At 40.2% G+C, this 26453-nt stretch overlaps 2 protein-coding genes across 2 annotated transcripts in view; one reads left to right on the top strand and one right to left on the bottom strand.

The window, feature by feature from the left end:
- The window catches only part of astn2 (astrotactin 2), a 226584-nt gene that overhangs the window by 164152 nt on the left and 35979 nt on the right, over positions 1–26453 (top strand). Inside the window, exons 14-19 of the mRNA XM_026297778.1 lie at positions 5534–5658; positions 6843–6947; positions 7072–7251; positions 16245–16561; positions 24079–24212; positions 25972–26120. Coding sequence (XP_026153563.1) covers positions 5534–5658; positions 6843–6947; positions 7072–7251; positions 16245–16561; positions 24079–24212; positions 25972–26120 — 1010 coding nt within the window. The remainder of the gene's footprint in view (positions 1–5533; positions 5659–6842; positions 6948–7071; positions 7252–16244; positions 16562–24078; positions 24213–25971; positions 26121–26453) is intronic.
- trim32 (tripartite motif containing 32) lies at positions 7817–12774 on the bottom strand. Its single transcript, XM_026297779.1, has 2 exons — positions 12705–12774; positions 7817–12055 (listed from the first exon to the last, which is right to left on the bottom strand). Exon 2 carries the CDS (start codon positions 12041–12043, stop codon positions 9989–9991), a length of 2055 nt encoding a protein of 684 aa, XP_026153564.1. The 5' UTR covers positions 12044–12055; positions 12705–12774; the 3' UTR covers positions 7817–9988.

Raw genomic sequence — 26453 nt, 5'->3', positions numbered from 1 at the left:
TTTCACCTTAGTCAGAACTGCAATTGCCTCTCATCTGACACATTTTGAAAACTCTACTCTGTCACCCGCTCACCTCTGAACTCCAACTGTGGTCCAACCTGACTCCTCATATCCTGCATCTCTGCAACACAAACACATGCACATAAAGTAGCCAGACCTGTTGGTGTTGTTAAGTTGTCATTTAATTAGAATGTGTATGCCGGTCCGGTCTAATGATTTAACATACTTGCTGATAAGAAGCATCTTACTGTGCAGTATACCTTTTTTATGCCTTAGTCCCTACACTGCATTTTTTTCCCCCTTTTAGTTCAGCAGAGCAAAAACGAGAGAACCCTGCAGTCCACACAAAGTGAAGTGACATAAACACACAGAAACACTGACGTGCTTGCACTAACCCTGATACCATTAACCTTTTCTTTGGTACAGAGAAAGAGCAGCCTCTAGTGGTGAAGAATATGAATATATTCTCCTTTTCTTACCATCCAGTTAGTTTTCTGTTATATCGCTGCAAAAATCGCAGACTCTTTGATTCTACATACACACACAGTATCTTAACTTCTCCACTTTAGTGTGATTTTATAAGTGGCCATTAAAATGTGCCAGGATGCAGCTGAATGCCAGTTTGACAGGTTTGTGTAAAATTAATAGACTGACATTAAAATTTGAATGGGGAAATATATTATAGCCTTTAACTCCAGTAACCTTGGCTCACAATTGCCAACTTATATCTATTGTAATACATGTTATTTATTAGCAAAGCTGTTACTTATTTGATAGAACCTTCTCATTCTGGCTACTTATATATCAAATATATCAAAATCAGAGTTTCTGCTCACTATGCCAGTTTGTTTTTAGTCTTATTTTCAGGGATTTGGCTGCCATCGCTGTATCATCATTTTATTCACCTTCATCCTAATTGCTGAGATGTTGCATTGTGGGGAAACAAACCAGTTTAATGCAGTTTTCTAAACTGTATATTCGAAACTAAGATAGAACATTAAATTATCATAGAAGTAGTCTTTGTGCATTTTTATTACTTTTAAAAGAGCAATTTGCTTGCTCTGCCTTGACCTGAAAAGGTTACACATGCTCAATTAGTAGTTCAGCCAGAACAGCGACTCTGATAATCAGAATATGGCCTTTGTAAGCTTTGCGTCAATGATTTGTACGTATATTCAATACTTATTTCCTCTGTGAATTAGGGAGTCTTTGTTAGTGCTTGCATCAGTCCATAAAGGCAGCTTTAAAATGAGTGGAAAAGAGCATGCTGCAGGGGTTACAGTTTGCTGAAATAGTTGGTTGTTAGGGGAGCACTGTGAAGCCAGGAGGTTCAGTCATCACTGGAAACTACTGTAAAAATGTCCATACCATTTATTTTCTGAACTATATGATTGGCTGTACCACACTTTCAGAATGCCACTGCGTGTTATTTCCGACCTGCAGAGTAGGATTACAATGTACCCGCTAAATGTCCTTATAATACAGTTATCCTGTGGTTTAAGATAGTCAAGAGTTTTTAGCTAAATTATACATGTTCGTGATGGGTATTGTTGGTTTCTGGTAGGTGTTAAGATCACATAATCATCTAATAATGATAATCTGAATTTTTAAACAGCCCTGAATGAAAGAATTGACCAAAAGAAAAGATTAAGTCCAATTGTGAATGTGATTTTTCAATAGAAGCCACTATTGAAAAGCACTTTTAGCCTGCATTGTTGTCAAGATGGAGTCTTGAGGTTGCAGATAATGAACTGAGCTGCTGTGAACGTCAGCGTAGTTGAGACATAGTGAGTACGGTTTAATGGGTCCGATCTTTGCTGCCGTGAGGGAATGGGGTTTCTTAGTAGACAGCACAAGTTCCGTTACCATTCAATATTAGTTGCACAGTCACAAACGCAGATAAATATACTTGCTCACACATATACAGAAACACATTTGTTCTCACTGAATCGTACAAACACAGGCATTTGAAATTAAGTGACTTATAGATAGCTCTCATGCATCTTAGAGACTCAAATCCACACAGAGAAGCACAGAGACATTTTTCTAAATTGACTTGTAGATAGCTCTCATCTGTGCCTATCAACAGAGTGCCTGTGATTTGGGAGGAGAAAGCAGGTGTAGCTGGGGGAGTGAATAAGAAATGTGAGGAATACAAGATGCAGGAGGCAAACCAGAAAGGGTTACCACTGGGGACTAGGCTGAGCAAACTGAACAATTGTTACATTTTATCTAGGGAGGAATACTGACATTGGTGCTTGGCTGTGAAATAACAAAATAAGAAATAAAAACAAACTATTTGCATGTGAGGCCTGAGCACCAGTGTGTTTTAATAATCAGATGTATCTGTACTGTGTTTGAATTGAAAAAGTACACACACAGAGCAAAAGACAAGGAGAGAGAGAGAAGGAGGGAAGAGAAGTAAGAGAGAGTGAGAACTTTAATATATATGCATGAACTGGTGTTGAATATTTGTATTCATCCCAGCAGATATAATTTTAATATACAATGGATGGTGGATCTTGGGTTTTGGAAATTCTCATTCAAATGGGAAGAGTTTTCCACTTGTAGACACAAGTAGGGTAGGAGGCCCGTTTGGCCAGGAGGGAGCCCAGTGTCCACTGCCTTTAATGAACACACATGGGTACTGAATGAAACATGAGTAAATACACAGTTTTTTTGCATTGCCCCGATGAATCTAGACTTATGTACAACATGTGGTCAGGTAGCTGCTAAGCATGATAAGGCACTGTGGGGGAGTCTGTGTGTGTGAAGTAAACTACACTGAAGAAAGGAGGGGTCACGTACCAGGACAGAGCAGAACCTGAACCAGTATTTTGCCCTAATCTAGATTGAGTCTGTCTTTCATTTTACACCTTTACTTTTCCTGCACTCAACTGAGCAGCTATTCACTGCTGCTGATGGACCAACATGCCATCTGTATAAACATATGATTAAACATGTGATTAAGGGCTAATACAACCTAAATGACAATTTTTCAATTTTGATTGATTTAATATTTTTATATACATAAATCATTTCTTGTGTCCCACTGGGCACATATCTTTACACTTTTGCATTTATTTGAATGTACCATTGCAGGAAAAGCAGAAATGTAACTAAAAATGATAACTAATAATGGCTAAAAACTATAATCCTATGCAGAGATGCATGCTTGTCAATCTACCAGTATACCAAACTGGAGCAGGAAAAACAAAACTCAAAAATAGAAGATTCTGAATAGCCCTCATTATTTCAAAAATATATGATCCAGCGCAATCAAAAGACAGCTCAGTCTTCATTTATTAATCTAAAGTCCATTGATACATCTGTCAATGCACTTTTGATCTTCTATTTCTGAAATATTGATGGGCTATTCTGTATAACTTTCAGTGTGCAACCAGTCGGCCAGCACATGCATTAGCCTGTCCCTAGTACTGGAACACTTAAGCAGATAACAGTCTGCTTAGAAATGTTATTAGTTACACGTGTGTTAAACATGTCAGAATGTCTGCTGTAAAGGGCTGTTGTTGGGTTTGTTGCTTTTTGAGCTTAAGCGTGTTAAGCCAAGTCAGTCTTGTCAGTTTAACAAATGTTGGTAGCTCCAGGGTGAGATAAGTTAGCCATGGCCATGGTAGCAGCTAAATCATATTGTTACCGTGTGTGTAAGACAGATGATCTTACTTTAAAGACAAGCAATTGGGTCATCTTGTTATCCACAGTGGTCTGTTTGGGTTGTAGTGGTACAGATAAATGTCTCTTCGTCTAATGAACTGTCAGCAGAACAGATGCCTGAAGCCCCCTGACCACCATATAAACACACCCAAGGAACTCATGGTCTCATCAAAACCACACAAACCAACATCTTCAGGGCCATTCTAGATTTCACAATTTAATCTGTGCAAAAAGGCAACATTTACCTTAGACTTTTTTTTTCTTAAAAGGAGAAAAAGAGACATTTCCTTCAAAGTCAGTTTTGTTTTTGAGTGACTGCAGTGAAGTACAAGCTACATCACAGACTTATTCTGTGTGTTTTTCAGCCCTATAAGCTGAATGGCTGTGGTGAACACAGTGGCTAAAAAATAACTCTTTGCAGAGTGTCAAGGACAGTCCACATATGGGCTTCAAAATCCATAAAGTTACATATCATCTTGGTCCACACATCTCCAGTGGTTCTCTGAGACTCAGCGTGAAGCTGGCTGATTTAATTTAGCAATCAATATATTTTCTGTGAGTATAAGCCACAGTAATCTTTTTACAGCACCTCTTCTCTCCCTCTCTCCTCTTATCCTCTGCCCTTGAGTCAATCCTTCCACCCCTCCATTGTAACACTAAGGCTGTGATATCGTCTAACAGGCTTTGTGGTTAGAGGAAGCAAAAAGAGACACAGAATGGGTGGAACAGGATGAAAAATTGATATCAAGACGAGTGGAACTACCTCCCCTCTGAGTCTCCATGGCACAAGGTCTGTCCACTGAGACTCGATCCCATAAAAGTGGATTATGTGAAATAGGTTGCTGCTGCTTGCTATGCTTTTAGAATGCATCAAGACAACTCATCTTTTTGACAGGAACTGAATCACAGATGCCTTGGTTCAACTGCCAACTACTGAACAAAAGTCAGGCTTAACGTACAATATCTACAGTGAAAGGTTTACTGCTATTTATTTTGGAAGTGATGTGTCCATTGAGGTATATCACCGAGGTAGTGTGTAAATTTGTCTGTTTTTGTTTAATTCACACTATATTTAACAAAAGTGAAATATTGAAATATTGAGATATTCCTAAATATTTAACTAAGGTTAAATATTGTGTTAATAATTATAAGCATTCATGAACCTACCATCTGTTGTTCTAACCTCAGTGAAGCAGAGGAGACGAGATCAAAACAAAACAAAACAAGATGAAAAACAAAGAAACATCCAAACCCTGTGTGTGAATGATTCAGGAGCCCAGCAGCAAGATGGATCACTGGGATATCCTGGGATTGCAGTTATTTAATGTGAAATGTTGTTGATCTCGTTTCATGGAATTCAGAATTTATACTGTATTTTCCGGAATATAGGTCGCTTTTTTTTTTAATTTCTCTGGCTTGTCCTGCGACTTATACAGCAAAACGACGTATGTGTGTATATTTACAGTCATTTTGTCGAGTAGTCAATAACGTTAGATGGCACTCTTGGCTCAGTTGAAGATAATATTGTACCGCTGAAGAAGTAAAAACGTTTCTGTTCACACTATACTACAACTCCTAGTGTAACACAAGTGCAAATGCCACCCAAAGAAAGAGCTATACTGCAGACTTCAAAGTGCAGGTAATGAAGTCTGCAGCTGAAACAAAGTTTGGAGTGAGTGTCGACATTCAGACAATCTGAGAGATGAGGTGGAGACGCTGTTTCATCTCCCCCCAGCCTGATATTGGCGTAGTTGGTTAATGTTAATTGAGATGGATGAGTGAATTTCTTAATGCACTTCTGCTTGTTGTTGTGTCTATTCTACATTCTTCATAGGCTGTCTCTCTTTCTCTCTGTCAGGGACAACAATTTCATTAAGGATTTTCCCCAGCTAGCAGATGGTCTTATGGTCATCCCTTTACCAGTAGAAGAACAATGTCGTGGGGTCTTATCAGAGCCCCTGCCCAACCTGCAGCTCCTCACAGGTGAGGGTGTGTACAGTTTGGAAATCTCTCTTGTTGAGAACTGTTGGATTTATTGCACTTTCATTGCATTTCAAAGCTTTTCAAATGGTTTCATACCCTTGCACTGATTTCCACCTGACCATAATTTAATCTGTTAGGCCTGCAGAGAGCTTCTTGGATTTCATAGCTTGACTTTTGGCCTGACGTGAGGGTGAATTGGGGGCTTTATAAGCACAGGTGCAGGCCTTTCTAGCCTGTGTCAATTCAATTTGCCACAGGTGGACTCCAGTCCAGTTCTAAACATATCTCAAGAAATTAAAGTAAACAAGATGAGCCTGAGCACAATATGGAGTTCCATAGCAAATGGTCTGAATACTTTTGTTAATATTTATACAAAGATAACTCAAATTTAACTGTAAAATAAAATTCTAGGTTGAAGTGTAAAATTTATTCTCTTTACAAATAGTCCAAAACAAAGTAAGTAAAAGGTGAAGTGGTCTGAACATTTTTCTAAAGCCAGTCTACATGGCTGCACAGACACACATGCAGTTTCATCCTTTTATCTTTTCTCATCTGTTCCACCCTATCCTGTGGGGAAAGTGTCACTTCAACATTTGGCCTAAAACCTGCACCTCTGCCTGTGCTTCCTAATCCCTCCATTAGGTAAATTGGCATTTGGTCCACATCAACCCCAAAGAGATTTTTAGTAGGGAGCCTGCTTTCACCACAATTGGACACACACACACACTAAATTGCCCTTTTTCACCATGCATGAATGTCTCAGGTGTAAAACGCTTTCCAGAGCTACAGGATCAAGGTTCCTGTAAGCAGTTTATTTTTTTCCCTTGCTCTTCACTTTTGTGGCTTTAGTGCTAAACTGGTGTGAAAGTTTGGTAATTGAATTGCAGAGAAAGGCGAGATTGCTCCCACTTCTAATGTCAGCAATCCAATTGGAGTTCAAGCAGCACTATATATCAGCCATTGATCCAGGAGCAGCTGGCGTATGAGCTGTGATAATAAATGATGTTAAGGCAATAATGGATAACAATGAATCTGCAATAAACTGTTCAAATGAAATGATGAATTTGATTTCAGCTGCTTTTATAAATCTGTGTTTTGTAATTTGTTTTAAATTGTTGTATTTGTTGACTTTTCTTTTATATCTTTCCTGTCTCAGTTTGTCTCCTTGTTTCTGTCATTCTTAGGGGATGCGCAGTTCAGTGAGGCAGTGGGCTATCCTATGGTTCAGCAGTGGAGAGTGCGCAGCAATCTGTACAAAGTCAAACTCAGCTCCATTACCTTATCTACAGGTCAGTGTGTGAATATTGGCATCACGAAACCCCACACAGATAAATTTGATTCATTCCAATATCCATGGGTATCTATGTGTGATCCTGTTATCCCTTCTATTCCTCCATCTGCCTGACCTGGTAGGCTTTTCCAAAGTGCTGAAGACACTGTCAGCAGAGAGCACACGTGAGGAGCTGCTAGCTTTTCTCCAGGAGTATGGCAGCCACTATGTGTCTGAGGCCCTCTACGGCTCTGAGCTCAGCTGCAGCATCTACTTCCCCAGCAAGAAGGCTCAGCAGCAGCTCTGGCTACAGTACCAGAAAGGTGAGCGTATGACATAAAGGAACAAAAGCCAAAAATGCATAAATGCTAAAGTCAATATAGGTCTGGATTTTTTGTGGTAACTGCAAACACACAGTAGACAGAAGTAGAGTAAGATTTATTATAATTTTACAGGAAGGGGGTATTCCACTTTGTCTGAATACAAACTAAACTGGGTTATGTTTAGAGTCTTCATCCTCCCTTAATTCGCCTTCTGGTTAAAAGGCAGAGTAAGCTGCAAGAATTGAATCAGTGTGACTTAACAGCATCCCAAAAGCATCTTTTGCAGCACTGTCCTATTTAAATGGTAGTTTTCTAATCCTGTTTATTTGTAATGCAAAAAATGCTGATTTTCATTCTACCCATTCTGTGTGGTTGATTGGCAACTGAGTTTCAAAAGTAAATACCTCGTAAATACTATTACATATTTGCTCATCTCTTAGGAAAAAAGAAAAACAATTTTAGGGTCCAAAAGGACCACGGATAACGGCCTAGATACCCACAATACTATTAATCCAATAATGTAACATTTAATGATGATGCTAGGTATATTTTAGTTATGCGTTCCATAAATGTTTATTGCACTCAGATAATGAACAATACAAACATGAATTTGACTACACAGAGATGTGTTCAACACTTGTAAAATTCATAGCCTCCAAAGTACATAACACCTGAAGGGCAGGAGTTTGGTTCATAGGCATATTGCATATAATGTTTCAATAATATAAATGAATGAACTCTGAAGACATATGCAAGGAAATAACTTCTCTCCAATGACATGTAACAACACAGAATATGTGAGACACTGATGTTCAGCGCACTGACACAAGGACACTTGATTTTTCTAGCATTTTATGCGTTTTTCTGTCACTGTAAGTCTGAATATTTTCTAGTAACTACTTCTACTGACCACTTGAATAAAGTGAGAGCACAGAAAAAAATGTTTTTGATGTGAGCTTACCATGCAGCAGAATCTATCTTCAATCTAAATCTATTCAGTGTTGACATATAACATGGCCTAAGAATAAAATGTCATGTAAAAACAGAAAAGCACAAAGATGACGGTGACAGATTTCACTTGATACTTAAATTACATTTTTTTTTCCGCTAGTCTAATTTCGTATGTAGAAGGTACTATAAACACTTACTCTTTTAATATACAGTTTGATTCTCAGATATGTATATTTGTATTTTGCTGTTTAACAGGGCTCCAGGTGCAAAGTGAGGGTCAGCTTTGTGAAATTATTTATTTTAAGGCTAAGTCGGTGCAAAATATGCACTTATGAGCAAACCTGGCCTAGAGGAAACTCATTGCCTCAGAGCAGGCATATGTATGACTTTATGGACATACAATATGTTACACACAGTATTGGACTAAAAAATTTAATTTACATGGTAAAATAAAACGCATGCCGATAGAGACTGGCTTTATGTAAATAACACTAGCAGTAATGAGCAAAACATTTTATATGGCTGTTGTTTTCACAATATTCATCAACACTCAGGTTGCAAGTTGTCGAGTGTTGAGCAGAAACCTGAGGAAGACACAGCAACACAGAACCAACATCCCAGTGTAGCAAAGCCAGGTTTGGTGTGTGATGCTGGAGGTTCACTTATTGTCCTAGTAGTGCTATTTTTGAACTGTCCCACCAGTGCCTACAAATACTGCGCAAACCCTATCCAGATCTGGGGAAACAATGGCATGGAATATGTTCTCTTAGCTGAACCAGAAGTTTGAACAAATTCTGTAAACATTATTCCAGTTGGAGATGTCTGCTTAAGATAATTATATAATGAATGACAGTATTAATAAGCACTGTCGAAAAAATATAATGTGCTCAACAAATTTTAAAAAAATAGTAACCCTAATTCTGATTGCATAAACTCAGCAACCCTGCAAAAACGAAGAAAAAAAAAAAAGGTTTTTTAACAATAAAAGGCCTATACAAAAGATTTCTTCAGTGTCAGTAAAAAGCTACATAACCCACAGAATTCCAGTAAGTGACATATTAGCTTTTCTCCCCATTTTGTAGTTCAACCCTCTTTTCTATAGATAACTGAATAATTCTACACGTTACTGAATGCAATTCAATTATGGTTTTGCCATTAGCTCACTGCACAGTAAATATTAAAGCTGCCAGCTGCAGTCAGCAACATTAGTGTTATTCTGTGCTACTAAAAATCTAACACTAGGAAAAGTGATGTACTGACAATAAAGTGCTTCACTGGCCAAAAGCCTCGGTATGCCTTTTATGCCTTTTCAGCTATTCTTCCCCATTTTTGTTGCAAATCTGTGCCAAATCAGTGAAAGCCATGCACCACACACTGTCAGGCTGTATGATGGATATAGCAGCCAGTAATAGAGGAGGGAAAATCGGATTTTCTTTGTGTCTGTACATCAGTGGCTTCTTTCACTTATTTAAATGTAAAAACTTGTACCAGTATTTTTTTTTAATGTAAAAATGTTGCTAGGTCTGTGTTAGTGTTGTGATCCATTAAATAACCAGATAAGAGGCAGCTTAAGTAGCTGATTTTTAATTTAAGGAATTAAATTAAAATTCAGACTTTAAAGTGAGCCAAGCTAACTAGAACATTTATTTGATAAACCAGTGAAAGCTGGAGCCAAAGTAAAGTGACAGATTACAGTGTTTTTTACTTTTACCAAATTTCCATAAACACCACTCAACTCATACCTACTAAAACTCGTGCTCATGTGCAGATAGAATGGACTACTCCTCTAGGATGTAGAGGAGTGCCTCCTTTGAATGTATGTGTAGACTTTCACACAGTGTTCCCAACAATCCAGCACTAGCAGCTGTCCTTTCAAGTTGGTGGCCACTCCCACAGGGCAGGTCAGCCCTTCCTGGATGAGAATTTTGAATCCACCCTCTTTGGGGAACTGGAGGATCTCTTTCCTGCCACTGTCTGTTACAAGCAAATCCCCATTGGCGTCCACACACATGCCAGTGATACAGCGGAAGTCTTCTGTCTCTGAGAAGAAATGGCTGAGCTGCTTGCCCAGCTGACCATCAGTACCCACTGAACCAATGGAGAAGCCACCCTCCAGATGTGGCTCATTATGACGTTTCTCAAAGTTCAAGGCTAGGCCTTGGGTGAAATAAACTGTTCCACCTGCATCACACGTCACAAACTTTGGCCGCACTGCAGAGCACAATCTGTTGTAGCTGACCACACCTATATTGCGGTCCACTGCTAGACACCACAGCTTGCCACCTTCCACATCTGACACCACAAATTGGCCTGATGGCATGGCAGTAATGCCCCAGGGTTTAATCAGTTGGTTCTTGTGGCAAGCCACACAGTGTCCATCCATAGTGTAGACTTTAACTGAATTATCATAATTGTCAGTGACCCCAATCAGACCTTGAGGAGTGACAGCGATAGATAATGGGATGAGGTTAGGCAAGTCAGCCCCAAGGAAGCTCAGGACAAAGTTGTCAATGCTACTGGCATTGCGGCGGATTTCACGCTGGAAACCTTTGCGATTAAAGATCTGGACCCGGTAGTTGCCACGGTCAGCCACCAGCACCTCACCTTGTGGTGTTACACAGATGCTGACAGGTAAATTGAACATACCAGGTAACGTTCCCTTACATCCCATCTTCTTCACAAACTGGCAGACTGGAGGCCCTGCACTTGCCCCAGCTCCTCCAGGTGATCCCCCACCTGCATCCATGGACTTTGACTTAAAGCTACCTGGTGAACCACATACCGCCTCCTCAACAGCAGCAACCATGTCAATATCTCGGTAAAGATCCACTGGAACCCCCATTGCACCACCTGTAGCCCCAACTGCCCCAGCAACACCCTCTATATCACCCTCGAGTGCAATCTCCAACCCACTCTCATCATCTGCATTGACAGTGTAAGTGTTTGTGATCAGCTGGCCCACTTCTACAGGTTTAGAGTGCTCTGTTCTGACCAGCTCTGGTTCTTTCAGCTGAAACGTGGTGGGCAAGCTGCTCCGCAGATCTAGCTCCTCATCATCACTGGCTCCAACATCATCCTTTAGTAAGGCAATATCAGTCTGCCTCACCCTCATTGTCAAATAATCACAGCGTGATACCACTTTAACCTCTGCAATGTTAAGGAGATACGTCTGCTCCTCCAGGACCTGCCCATTAAGCTTTTCTACTTCTGCCATCGAAGCTGTGAATTTTCTTCGAGACATGCTGAGCTCTTCCTGAAGACGTAGTTCTGCTGTAGTATAATCCTGCTGCACTGCCCGGTACTTCAGTCTCAGAGACTTGGAAATGTTTTCAATAGCGGTCTTTTTCTTCTGAATCTCACCCATAATATCACGCAGGGCAGCCAGCTTGCCACCCAGTTCTTTACGACGCTGTTCAGCAGCTACCCTAATCAGTTGGATTGAATGGCCTTGATGCAAATGGCCCTCCCCTTTACAGATCTCACAGAGAACTGTGGCACAGTCATGGCAGTATTGTCGTGGTAAACGGCTGCAGCAGGACTTGCACATTAAGGCGGCAGCAGCAGCACTGCAGGACATAGTACAGTCTAAGATCTTGAGCACAGTGAGATTATCTGCCAGCTGGGAAATGCTACTCATACGGGAGACCTTGCTACAGAAGGGGCAGCGCACACCATTGATGGTATTAGCCAATAGCTTCTCTAGACACTGCCGGCACACTGTGTGACCACATTGCAGGAGTTTGGGTCTCATTTGCTCCTGGTTGTATGTCTCCAAGCAGATAGGGCATTCAAGAACCTCCCTCATCAGATCGGGGTCCAGTGGGGAAGATGCAACCGCCATTATGGTATTTTCCTTGGTTGAGGAAAAAAAACAAAACAAAGGAATTATATTTCATAACATTTAATCATTCTGTATGGAATTTTACTGATTGTAAAATATAGCATCACTAACTTGTGTCCAAATAAGCATGCTAGTTATTGCTCACTGTTGGCCTAAGGTGGATGCAGCACTGTTTTTATAGTAATAAAAGGAAGTAACACCACTTAACCTTTGCCAAGAGGGTGTGTCATTTACTAGGCAACGCTAAATTTACAGCCCAGGACTTCCTCTTGTTGGAAATACAAGTAACGTTATCTTCCACAATAAGGCAATTTTGATAATGGTGGGCAAGCTTATTTAGTATTCAGCAAGCTAACAGACACGCGATCTTTCCCAGCCACAGCGTTGTCGTACTAACGAGGTTATATCTAGCTAATCGCCATCATACGTCGTTGCTCAAAAATAGTTTGGCCTTCCTTCAAAACGAATTTACAGTGAGAATTGCCAATTTCAGACAGGTCAGCTGGAGGCCTCATCACAACATAGCAAACGTTAACGCTGTCGTTTAGACACAATGCGACAATAAAGCAGGGCTGAGTTTAATGAACGTGAATTCAAAGCTCTCTAAAGCAGAGACTCATCGTAATGTTTCTATCTCGACATTTCCGCTTTCAAATATTACCTTTTATTCAGTCTGAGCTGGTTGCAAGTACAGAGGTCCTGATGGGCGTGCTACTGCAGCTGCTAGTGACAGACTGCAGTGTTGATGACGTTACGTGCGCTCCCCCGGCGGTGTTACGCAATACGCACGGCTCTGAGTGTGACGTTTGTTTTGATTGGCTGCTGTGGGCCTGTTGGCTGTCCGGCTTGTGCCACATGAACACGCCATGACCCAGGTATGTTGTGTTGTACTTTTTGATACTGTTCTACTACTTGACTTGATATTTGACTTGCAATATGAGCAGATTAGATCAATATCAAATTAGTGCTCTGTCTACCAACAAGGGGCAAAAATAATTTGTCAGGCAAATTGGAATTTATTGGTTTTCTTGTCCCGTACCTATTATAACTAATTATCCTATTAACATTGCAATTTCTTTCATACCAGTTGAATATCCTGCAATATATATCCTGAAACAGTTATTCTAAGAAAGACATTGTCCCTGCACCTGTATAATACGCATATCAAACATTAAAGAATCTGTTAACTTGAGCGAGCAAGTAAATAGACCTGTAACTTGGAAAATGAGAGAGAACCTCAAGGACTGCCAACAGGTTACAGCTGCATTTAAAAACATCCAGATGTTATGAAAATGTTTTACAGCTTTTGAGCATAATTGTAATTGCAAAGGGGGACCACAAGATGGAAGTATAAGTCTACTGGAAGCTGTTTATATTGCTTCTACACACAGTGAGTAGGCTCTGTACAAGCATGAGGATTAGGAAGTGATGTGCTTTTCTTTGGTTTGATTGGCTGATTTTCTTTTATACAATTAGGTTCTAAAGAAATATTGAATAGGCATTTAGGTTAGCATATTATTAGTCACTGAATATATTAATTTTTTTATTGCAAGAATGCCAGCAGGAACCATATCTAACAACATCTGTATTAAATCGCTATGTAAGATATCTGACACCTGTGCTGTTGTTTCCTGGGCAACATAACCCTGGCCGAGGCGGATGGGTTCCTTGTGACTAATTATACTGCAACCAGTCTACAGACATTTCAATTAACAAAGGCAGTGTGAGATCAATGACTGAAAAATTCACTGTGTTTGTTAACAGGCAGGTGTTGCATAAGCATCACATTCATGCCACACAGCAAAGAGTGGTCAGGTTTTATTGTGGCGACACAACACGCCACTTCATTAACTCCACAAAAACACATGTGGTCCAATTTAATTTCTCCGTACACACCATTCAGATTTCAGTGATGTCATACATCAGACAAATAAACAGACACACACAGGCAAAGTACTTATGTTACAGCAGTTTGTGATTCTCAAAGTTAAGGTTACTGTGAAAACCTTAAAGAAGTCAAACATATATAAAATTGAGACAATAACATTGTACAGGAAGAAATTCTCTTTGCACTACTGATGTCATCTTACTTTGACGGTAATGTTACCTTGATTATCGTTTACTCTCCATATTTGTCTTTCATTGAAGGCAACTTTGAACATAGATATAAACAACTATAAGGTGAGAGAATGGGAGTTAATTACAGTGACTAGCCACAGCCGGCCTCAGCTACAGGGCCATATTGTGAGAAATGAGTGACGACAGCTCTTCTCCATGTCTGTGTTGCCTCAAGAAATGTATATAATTGGGCTCTTGGGCCACCCCTTGAGCCTGTTTACATTCTGCTGCGCATGAAGTTACCACCCACCCTTTCAACTGCTTGCCAGTGTCATACAGACATACGGGGAGTAAGCCACAAAGACATACATAAATAGTTGTATGTACTGGTTCTGTCTCACACATAAATGCGTACCAGGGTCATAGTTACACCAGAGGGCATAAAGGCCTTGTGTTCTTTGTGAATATGATATATTGTAAGGCTTTTTTAATCTGATACCAATAGTTTTTAGATTTTTAAGTTAAATTAATTGAGTACCCTTGCCAGAATATTCACTGTAGTCATGTCCCCAATATTTCTGCTGGCAACAGAAAGCATCTTTACTTTTAATCTCTTTTTATCGATTACATGCTTTAGTTTGAAATTGAAAACTCAATTGAGATGCGTTATGGCTGAATAATTTAACATTTAGTTTTTCATGCTGTATTTGAATGTCAATGAAATATCACATCAATTTGACACCTGTGTAATTTTCCTCCTTCGAATAATATTGGATAGAAAATAACACTTGAAACTGTTGCCACCTGTGTTATTTTTTCTCAGAGCCCTTAAATGCCTCCTGGTAAAGCCCATGTGTTTGTGTTTAAGAAATGAATACGTGAAAGTTTACACACCCTTTTCGTGTCTTAGGTTAACTTATTTAGCACTGTTGATATTGCAGGAGTCCAAGTGAAATTGCACATGGAGACACATTTAGACATGTTTCTCTCCATCTCTCACTCCAACACTTGTGGTATTTGAGTTCATGCACTATATGTTTTTTTTTTTTTGTTTTGTTTTTTGCCACTGAGAACAGTTTGAAAGATGTTTGATTTTACTGCTATTAGAATTGCTAACAGGAAATAAGTCATTTAAAATATTAACTCTAATTGGTCACAATTAGCCCACTTTTAACAATGTTGAGGGCTTTTCCTGCTGGCTTATCCACTTCCTTTGGATTTGGGGTTTTCCTGGTTACAGCTTTGTTGCCAGTTTTGTTTATGTGTATAGCTGAAATCAAAACTGTAAAAATTGGTAATCTTATAAATCAGCCTATGTATGTATGTGTGTGGGGCTGCATCTATGTGTTTTATTTATTGATTTTTGTCAAGGCCTCAGCTCTCTGTGTCCTTTTTCATTAGGAAACAAACAGTTTGTCAGTCTGCATAATATGTCAGTGGTACATCATAAGACAGTAATCCCAATTTTAATACATATTTTTTGTCACCAGAAAAAAATATTATATTAAGTATTTGGAAAGTCACATTCCCTCTGTTCTTGTAAAGAAAATAGACACAAAAGCACATCTGCCACATCAGCACAGATGAGAGGTTTGTGCCACTGTAACATCTGGCCTGATGTGTCCTCCAAGTGAGACACTCAACACCCAAGTAGCGTTTTCTGCTGTTTCTACTCCTCCCCTGCTTCTGTCGCTGCCGCTTCTTTTTGCATGGTGGTAATTGACACTCAGTAGAAGAAGCCAGTGACACCCCGCCCTCCCATTCATCCTTGCTCTATGAAAGCTGATGACAGTAAGGAATTAGATGTTGTTTTTTTTCCTTCTTTTCCTTGGCATCAAGTAAAATGAAATCCAGATGTAGACGCTTTATGTAACTGAGGGACTGTGAAAGTTCTTTGCCACTACATGGGAAGATTCACAAATTATTTTACAGAAATAAAAATGAGAAGGTTAAGAAAAAGGGGATTGTTTTTACAAATTGGAAAGTAAACATTTCGGCATGATGGCTGTTGTGAGAATAAGCTGTTTTTCCATGTCTCCCTGAAATGAATGTTAATGATTATTTTCATTAACCTGTCTTTGTCCTCACCCCATCCTAAGAATACCTTTCCTAATGTCCCTTTTTCTGCTGCCTACCCCTCCAGAGGCAACAGACCAAGGTGTTGGTGGACGTCGAGAACTGAAGTCGGTTCCTTTCATCAGCTACTTGTTGGCACTGCAGAAGAGTCAACTGTTGTCTGATGATATGGTGAATGGCGTGGAGATCCGCTGTGAGGAGAAGGGCAACTGTCCAGCTGGCTGCCACCTGTGCCATCACCAGGCCATGATGGGAGGAGTGTCGGGGAGAGGCCGCAATGGTAACGGCAGAACCGAAGAGCAGCCTTCCCCCACCCCTGTGCTTTTGGAAGTCAGCCGTGTGGTGCCCCTCTACAGTCTGGTCCAAGACAACGTAACCAAAGAGGTGAGAAAATGTGTGTGCGTGTTTGTGTGCAGCTAAATATGGACATGTGTAGAAGGCAAGGGAGAGTTTGAGAAAGTAATCTTACTGTCAAACAAAATGACAAAAATTCAAGTGACGAAATTATGTAGTAAGGCAAAAACATTCACATTCAGGAACTATCAGTTTATACTAACATCATATATAGTTTTGATTTATAGGAATAAAAATAAACAAATGTCTGCATGTCATGGATAAGATGGTTTATTTTCAATTCTGGCTTTTATGAATTACTTACAGCTAGCAGTTTTGTATAAAAGGTTGATGTGGTTATACTATGACTTCTGCAAAAACTTACTGCGTGAAGTGAGCCCTGTAACAACACTCTTTTTTTTCTCTAACAAGTCTAACTGGCATACACATATTGTTCAGTATACTTTACTTATGTACAATTGCAAACCATATGGGGGTTGTGTAATCCTTTCATACCGTATATATCTGTTCTCCTTTAAAGTTGACTGATGCAGTTGTAAAATTTCACCTCTAGGTGGCATTAGTTGGTTAACTTTGACCACTGAGCACTGTAATACAGAACACATAAAAAAGATGACATCATGGTTTTCTCCTGCTGTGGGGAAGTCGATGTGTATATGTGTGAGATATATATGTGTGTGTCTGTATCTAAACAAGCGTGCACAGCTGAATGTAATATCAGCTTAATGGCCACATGTTGTGGTTATGATTCATCCTGTACGAGAAGTCTGGATCTTTGTGCAGTGAAAGTTAATCATATCAGATTTCTTTTCCATAAGGAAATTTAGGAGGGGTCTCTGGCGTCACTTGACATTTAGTTTACCACATTTTGCTCTGTTTGGGCTTCATCTTGACATTGTCTTCCTACCAAACATCCGGTGCATGTCTTCTGTATGTGTGTGTAAGCAAATGCAGAGCTGTTTGCAGGTGACTCACACCCAACACACACACATGCACACACCATAGGGAGCAGACTGGTTCACGCTCCCCCCAATCAAGCATCTAATTACCTTTCCTTTTGAAAATTACTGCAGGCAACAACAACAACACACACACTACACAACGACACATGCACAGCATATATGTGTGTGCATGTGTGTGTTCATGTTGGTGTACATATACAGGTATGTATGTATGTGTGTCTATACATGAATTCAGAAAAACACACACCACAAAGTCCCCTGTACGTGCCACCAATAACAACCATAACAAGCATCACAGCCCCAAAGAAAAGCAGGCACAATCAATAGCAGACAGTCCCTAGTGGGCCTCATCGATAGCTAAACGTGAGGAAGACTAAAATGTCTCTCTTCCCTCTCTTCCAAACACGTCGCTATCCATCCTTCTCTCTCCCCCTACCCAATCCGTGGTCTTCTGGGGATGTAGAGAGTGAGATGTATAAGGAGGAGGAGAAGGGGTAGACTGCAGTGGATTGCTCTGGCAAGCCCTTCTGAGGTAGCTTGAGGCAAGATTATTAGCTTCTTATTGATGTCATCGACCTCTTAGGAGGGAGGGGAGTCCATCACTCTGCTCCTCTTTTCCTCTTTCTTTTCTTCTCATGGCTGCAACTGCTGCTACTAGTATGAAAGGCACATACATATATTGCATTAAAGACGAATGACACAACAATCTGTCCCTGCACACACAGCCGCTCATTCTCTCTCTCTCTCTCTCTCTCTCTCACTCTCGCGCTTTTTGTGTGTGTGTGTCTTTTTCACACACAATTTTGCTTAAGACTGTCTTTCTACTTGGCTGGGTCTATCTGGAGAGACAGCTGCCGTGTTGAAAAAGCTTTCTCAGAGATGAAGTTCCTTTTTGCCTCAAATCCACTGAAGCAATCATAAAGAGGCTCAGTTGTCCAGCATATGAGGTCATACCTATATGTGTATACCTATTTGTATGCATGCGTTAGTGTATGCCCACTACTTGGCTTACATTGACCTGTCATTCTTTCTTTGCCCCCCTTCCTCCCTCATTCTACACCTACCTGCATCTTTCAGTGGCCTCTCCCTGGCTCCCTGACTGTTTGACAGGACATGTCATGTCCCTTTCACATCAATCTCCTCATTATGAAGCCAGAGTGGGATTTAGTTACAACGTGAAATTACCCCATCCCTGAAAAGACAGAAAAGAAACCAAATTAAGTAGTAGAAAAGTAGACTGGCATGTCTGCCCTTTTCTTAGCCTGCTCTGTTTCACTGTCAAAGAGGAGAATGAGGACTAAAGTATTTCTTTGTACATGTGCCAAGTCCTGATATTACCAGTGACAAGTTTAGGATTTGGGGGAAATAATACCTGGAAGAGTGATCCTGTCACCCAGTACTGGATAGACCTGAGTATTTCCTAAAAACATGTTAGTCAATGCACACAGAAAGAGAAAACTTACCTCTTGCTGTATTTTTAGTGCAAATATGTCCAGAGTTTTGAGATTTCCAGCTTTAATATACTGTATTTACAGCAATGTGAAATACAATTGAAAAAGTAACGTTAAATCAACAGTAAAATGTATTTCCAGAATAGTGTCCCTTTTATTTTGGATAATTTAGAGACGTCACTGTTAATTGTTGACTTTTCTTTGGTAGGAAAAAGTTTGTATAACATTCCTTTTACATCCATTATATTTTTAAATGTCTTTTTATCACTAAACCTTAAAGAAAACTGTCTGTGTAAATAGTGGTGTTCTTCTTTTCCTTTTTTTTCTTACAATAGTGAATAACATATTGATATTTTATTATTACTGCTAGGTTTATTAATTTTCCTAGCAATACAAAAATAATTTTGCCCTTAGACTATGTAGGTAACTGTCAAAGTCTATCCATGCAGTCTTCAGTTATATGTATATCTATTTGTACATTCTTCCTTGTGTCTAATCTTCTGTAAGAAACCTAATAATTATGTTTTGCATTTGAGGTTTCTCCATCTTTGTCTTGGTATTGAATACGTAGTTGCTCTGTTCTTGGTCTTGGCTTCCTTTAAACCTGGTCTTGAGTTGAATTCGACTGGAACCAGTCTTGGAATTGGCTTGGACTCGACCAAGGTGGTCTTGCTTACGGGCCTAATGTGTGCATGCAAATACACGCATACACACAGATGCGCGCGCGCGCGCGCACACACACACACACACACACACACACAGATACTCCCCTGTTTCAGTGCCAGAGAAAAATACCTCATTGGATAAATAAATACACTTACGCCTGTGTAGCTTGCCAGTGGCCCTGTGTTGCTGTGACTGAATTATGGCAAGCCTTTTGAACAAATTGGTTGTGAGTCTAATGGGTCAAAATGCTCTATATCTTGCCGAGTGGCTGCTGTCATGCTCTCATTATAACGCATTACTGCAACCCCTCACGGGGGCGTGTCTAGAACTTTTTTAGAAGGGGCAGGAAGGGCACAAAAGTAACGATGTATTTGCAAGAAAAAGAAAAAGATGGCAGCAGTACACACACATACCTGAGGGTGGAGCAGATAACGTATGTTTGCGAAGGGCAGGGGACTCTTTCATTAGGGGGCCTTGTAAAATATACTTATTGGTATTGGGTATTGGTAGAATGAACATAATAGTGAACGCAAATATGCCTGGTACTTTGGTATTTTATAACATTTTCCCATTCAAGTTATTTAAAAAGAATTTGAAAATTCAAAAAGTCGCACGTTGTGAATGCTGCTGCCAGCTCTAGGTAATAACCTGCCACACAGCTTAATCTAGCAAGTCTCACCATGTAATCCACACATAGAAAGAAAAAAATTGAAGTTTCAATTCCAGAAACATAATTTCAGTACCAAGGAGAGCGCAAGTTCCTATAGATCATTAAAAGATTCATATAAACTGTCTTTGGCCAGTGTATGCTATGTTCTTTTCAACATTTGGTCCATAAAACTTTAACTATAGTAGTTAGTACATACTTTCCTATTATGGTACAGAAAAAAGTCTGTACCACTTACACCAAATCTTATAGGTAATAATAAGGTTACATATAATAACTTATTTGAAATTGTATGTTTTCATTAGTTCTTTTCACTTTTTCTCTTATGTGGTATTTATTTTTTTATTGACTTATCAGTAGAAGATAATAAGATGTTAAACTAACAAATTGATCAGTTGCTTAAAATGTCCTCAGTCAGACTTGGCACACTTAAAAGCCAATAGGTGCTGTTTGAGGGTTTTCTACTGATATGGCAACACCCTATCAACCTCTGGATGAACCAACCCTCCAGCTGCCCACAGTGTCCAATTTCCTGGAAGTACTTCTGATAAGGTTCCTAGAAGCAGCCTGTTAGTTCATTTGTTAACACCATTAGCCCAGAGTGATTGGAAAGTCCACACATAAACACAGTGGTGTGTACGCATAAAGACACAAAGACACACACACACACACTTAGGTCACCATTGATGGTGTTCTGTGCGTGCTGACTTAGACTCTTTACCACAACTGGTGATCATCTTATAAATCAATACTGTGGGCCAGCTGGCTAGTGTTTTCATGTATTAGTCTCCGAAGATGGACAGTAATATGGTCAGCTTAGACTAGACAAACAGATTAATATATTGAAGAGGTCACAGTGGCCTTGCTTGCCTTCTTGTAAGTCACGACAGGCTTTTACAAAAGTGAAAGGTCCAAACAGTATTTTGGTGCCGGTAATTCTGCAGAGTCTTAATGACGTCAAGGCTTGGAATCTGCAGCTGGTGTTGTTGCTGATGCTCACTGGCCTTGCTGTTCACTGATCTTGTCTTCTGTTTCTAAGCAGGGGGTGATTACATTTCAGCTCAATTTGTTCAACATCGATAAGGTCAGTGAAGATGAATTGTGGCATATTTGTGAAATGGTAGTACTGTGTGTTATTGTAACCACAGGGGGCATCACCAGCTCCTGAATGCAAATGTCATGACTGAACAAAAGTGTCTTACACCATTACAGTCAATGTTCTGATGGAACCTTCTGTGTCAAAACAATTGCTTCTCTGATATGAAGCATAATGGATGTGGCTTGTTTCTCACCTATATCTGGCCAACACAGAATTATTATGGATCTATAGTATTCTGGGAAATGCATGATCTGTGGTGATCAATAAAGTATAGGATATCCACCTCATTTCAGCTAGTAATGTCTAGTAATGACTGCTGTGCTGATCATCTCACTAAAGGATTTTCTTTGCTGAACCTTGTCTTGGACCAGCAGGACATGACATACTGCTGATTTCATTGCCATACATTTGCCATATTAGACTATATGCATTAGCTAACTATCACACTTTCTTCTTCTAAATTCTTTTCTCTGTTTTACCTCCCGTGCCCCCCACCTAGCCCCCACCTCATTCTCTAAACCACAGTTAGATTCCCTGTTTACCCAGTGGAGACTGACTTGCATTACTTTTCAAACATAAACACGGCGGTAATCGCTTTGTCTATTTTTCACATGTGCAGCCATGCAATCAAGCGTGCAGACACATATGGGGTTTTTCTAGGAATCTGGTGGTGGTAAATGCATGGCGGTCCTGTGGTCTTTCTCTTTTTTGCCCCCAGCAGCGGAGGTCATTTCTCATTTCTTATATTTGTCTAGTCTGTGTGCGTGCATAGACCTTCAGACCAGGTTTTTCCTGGTTGCCTTCGTCTGTGGCCTGCTTCCCATTGACATGAGGTGGCAAGATCCCTGCTGCTGTTGTTTTCTGGCAGCACTTAGCCATATGGGTTCAGGCAAGCAGGGAGAAATGTAATAACCTTTTTCCCCTTTTTGGTTTTCCATGGGGTTATTATATATCTGTATAGTGCTTGCCTACCCCCTGTAATAACTGCTCATTCAGCAGGCTCATTTAGAGGGGGCTTGTATTGGAGGATACATAATTGGAAAGCCTTGACTGCTGAAAGATCCTGATCCTATCCCATAGTAAGGTGGGGAATGTTTTGAGCGAAGAGTCTCCTTTTTGACACATTTGTTTCCTTTCCTTGTCCCATATCCTTTGGACGCCATAGCCTCGCCTCCTTTTTTTGTTCAATGCTGTGTTTAGATCACTTTTACTCTCAAGATCCTTTGCCTTGAGTGAAAGCAAGGGGTACTGGAAGAAGTCAGTTCCCATGAAAGTCTGTTGAGCCTCCTTTACAACTAACAATGCAGTGTTGTGGAAATGCTAGCATCAGCTTCAGAGTGCATACCCTGACTTTTTTTTGGCCAAGCCGTCTGCTGTTCTGGTCAGGACTAGGCCCAAAGTCATCTCAAATGTCACTCTCACTAATCAACACACTACAGAAATCTTCCTTGGCATTTCTACAATGAAATGAAACAACCAAGTGTGGAAATCAATCATTAATTGGAGTGCGTGTGTCTGTGCGTGTATGTTTGCGTCTGCCCATGTGTACACTCTTCATGTGTACAGTTGTGTGTGGTCTCATCAGTTCCTTTGCTTTTTGGATAAGTGAATGTCATGGTGTATTGGAAGAAAGGAGTGGCTCCTCTCTGCTATTCGTTGGAAGCCTGGTATCCAGCGATAATGTTCCCGCTTGGTTCCAGTGTCCTATTTTTGTGACCATGATCAAGCACATCTCAAGAGTTGTCTGCATGAGGCAGCACTGCCAACCAGTTAGAGCACATAAATAACTGAGTGCTCCATTGATCCATAGTGTGACAGGGGGAGCCAGAGTGCTTGCGAACTCCCTTGAACTCACTGTCTATCATGCCTGTGGCTTTAGGGAAAGCCCTGACATTATACTTTATTGCTTTGACGGTTATATTGGCATTTTGCTGCCTTTTAGAGAATGACTGAGCTTCTGACTTTGATTTTTCTTTTTCCCATTAATGAAGCAGCACACGGAGATGTTAGGAGATGATGTCATCTCCTAACATCTCACCACCCACCCCCTTCACAGACAGACCGACAACGACAGACAGATCCACACACACATAAACACACAAGCATATGCACAGAATGGAGGAGGAGGGGGGCTGTCACATTTTTCACACCTCCATCATAAAAGTCACAGTGCATCTATGATATCACAGTGTAAGCTTGTCAATGTTAGTGAGATGTTTCTGTCTTCCGGTAATTGGGAACAGTGGATATGAAAAGGTCACTATGTGTGGTGCGGTTTGTGTGGCATGCTGTAGTGTGTGTGTGTTTGTCCATGTGTGTGGAACTGTGTGTGTGTGTGTGTGTGTGTGTGTGTGTGTGTGTGTGTGTGTGCGCGCGTTTGCATGTATGACAGACAGAGAGCGAGAGAGACCCATTTTCACTTTGCCCACATCCACACTTCTTCAGGTGGATAAGACTGAGGCTTGAAATGTTAGTGCTCATGGTTTATTTTAGTGGCTAGCCAAAAGAATTACATACAGTCAGTAGGTAGTGATCATATCAACAGAAGTACTGGGACATGTGCCTGTGTGTGTGCTGGGTCATGCTTGGCACTGGTGGAGAAGGTAGCTAGGATGGGAGATGGGGGTGGGTTAAGCATAGATGGAAGAGGAGCGCATGTTCCAAGAGGTAATTGCATTTCTCTCACCTGTTACCCTTTACAGGCCTTCAAGAGCGCCACAATGAGCTCATACTGGTGTGCTGGAAAGGGCGATGTCATTGATAACTGGTGTCGCTGTGACCTGAGTGCCTTCAGCAAAGATGGCCTGCCCAACTGCAGTCCCCTCAGGCAGCCAATGTAAGTGTGAGGTGACACCATGACACCTAGGAATTCATGCCCAAGAGACATTTCATGCATGCAAACACTAATGCACTGAGGGCATGCTCACTTATCCACATGCAGATGCACCCACATACCTGACTCCTAAGGCACTTCAGTTGTAGACCCAAGTACAGTCCCAAAAGTTCTAATAGCTGTCAGTCAGCTCTTACACCCTTGTGAAAGGAACATGCTCTTATTCAAGGTGTCCTAACAATACTCCTGAGGCTTTTGTGAGTCATCGACCCCAGCTATTGTTGCCCTCAGAACTTTTAAAGAGAAACAGGAAATTGAAAGGATAAAGCTTTATAGCTACAATGAAGGCATTTAATTAAATAATCAAAATAAAATATGTCTTTTATTTCACAATTGAATAAGGGGCATCATTTATTGGCACCACTCGAAAATAACAATAAAAAATAAACATAAAAATATAGCTGCATGAGAGCATTCTGGCTTACAAAACCTAATGTTATTTGCACTGAATGTGATGACGTTTTGCAAAAATTTTTCCCACATTGTCGACTATAACCAAATTTATAGTTTTGCATAAATCTGGCTTTGAAATTCCATGAAATCCATGTGATGCGAGCTAATGTGAACTTTCAGTCACTGTACCTTTGTCCAGATTCAAACATTATAAGAACTGACAGTGTATCAAGTGTTTTCAAACTTGTTTGACCTTGTCTTTGTTTGAGATTTTTAGGCTAATATAGAACATTCACTATAGCCCTTGTCTGGAAGATAGGTAGAAAGCATGCATGTTTGAGAATTCTTCAGCTTGGTTAGCTTGTTAACTTCTGCAATATTTTACCAAAATACTTATTTTAATATTTATAGCATACATATTGATTGACTTAAGACTTTATAAGATTGAGCTGCACAAAAGTCCTTTGAGATGCTTTTTTATGCAAACAAGAAATATGACTATTTAAGTGTGACAAATATGAATGCAAAACAGGACAAACTACAAAAACCAGAAACAGAAAATACAACTTAGATAAACAACAAATCTGTAATGATAATTCCTGTGTGTGCATGTGCACAAGGTATTGACTACACACTTTCTTGTGGGCACAGTTACTTGTGGTGGCATGACCAAGGCAAAAGTCATTCCCCGCTCATGCTGCGCCACAATGGGATGCTAGGGAGAGATGCCGTAGGGTATGGGGCCCAAAACCCGCAAGACGTTTAAGATGCTTTAATGGCTGTTTTGTTTGTGGAATTGGAGAAGTGTGTGGTTCCACAAACCAAGTTTTGGTTGGGCTTTGCCTGGGCCCATGTCTGCTGGCACAAAAGGAGCAGAAAATAGTCACTGTAGCAGCTAAAACTTTAACTTTGGCCAGTGCTAGAGTGTAAGTTAAAATGAAATGGAGGGCCATGCATTTTATAAAAAAGGCATAACCTACCTTTCACACACTATTGTTACAGATTGCTGAAGGCCAGGCAAAATGACAATATTGCTTTTTTATATGTTTTAAGTGATTAAAGATGGAGAACTGCACAGGAAACACTGCTGGAGCACAGGTGGCATTGGAATTCTGTTTTGTCAAAGTGTGCTGTCTTGTCCAGTGAAATATTGGCAGAGTTGACAGTTCCAACACACATGTACAGACACAGTTTATTCTGACATTCCAGATGAGGGCAACAAATAGTTGTGGTATGCGTTTGATCTAATTTTCCATATTTATTTTGTTTTCATATCTGAAACCTTGTCTTTTCTGTGTTGCTCCATTAGTTTGCGCCTAGCCCCTTACCTGGAGCCCTCAAGCACAATGGTCACGCTGGAATGGATGGATGTGGAGCCTCTTATTGGCTGCAAGGTTTCTGACTACATTCTCCAGCATAAACGAGTAGAAGACCCCACGGAAGCAGAAGTCTACACAGGTAAAAAAAATATAGTTTTAAAAAGTTCTAAAAGTATGGAAGTTGCATGTCCCCACATATTGGTTCCCCTCCATTGTCCATAGATGTTGAAATTAGGTAGATTAAACACTGAATTGTGTCATGTGATGTATTCGTGAATAGCTGGATTCATGATGTAGAGCACAAATACCAAATGCTGTAAATACAAACATGTTTTATGAGTTGATGGGAACACTCAAAATATGAAGTTACAATTGTAGGGAATGACGTTAAAGGTTTTGTGTGGATACAGAACAGAAGCAGGAGATTAGCTTGAGGATTGGAGATGATGACGAAGGACAATTCATCTGGTGC

Source organism: Mastacembelus armatus, chromosome 12 (assembly GCF_900324485.2).
Source record: "Mastacembelus armatus chromosome 12, fMasArm1.2, whole genome shotgun sequence".
NCBI lineage: Eukaryota > Metazoa > Chordata > Actinopteri > Synbranchiformes > Mastacembelidae > Mastacembelus > Mastacembelus armatus.
The sequence above is the reverse complement of the archived record's forward strand: the minus strand, read 5'-3'. Positions and strand labels throughout refer to the sequence as shown.

What these genes read in the sequence shown, in the direction of transcription:
- trim32 (XM_026297779.1), bottom strand. Translation starts at nt 12,043, where the DNA reads ATGGCGGTTGCATCTTCCCCACTGGACCCCGATCTGATGAGGGAGGTT.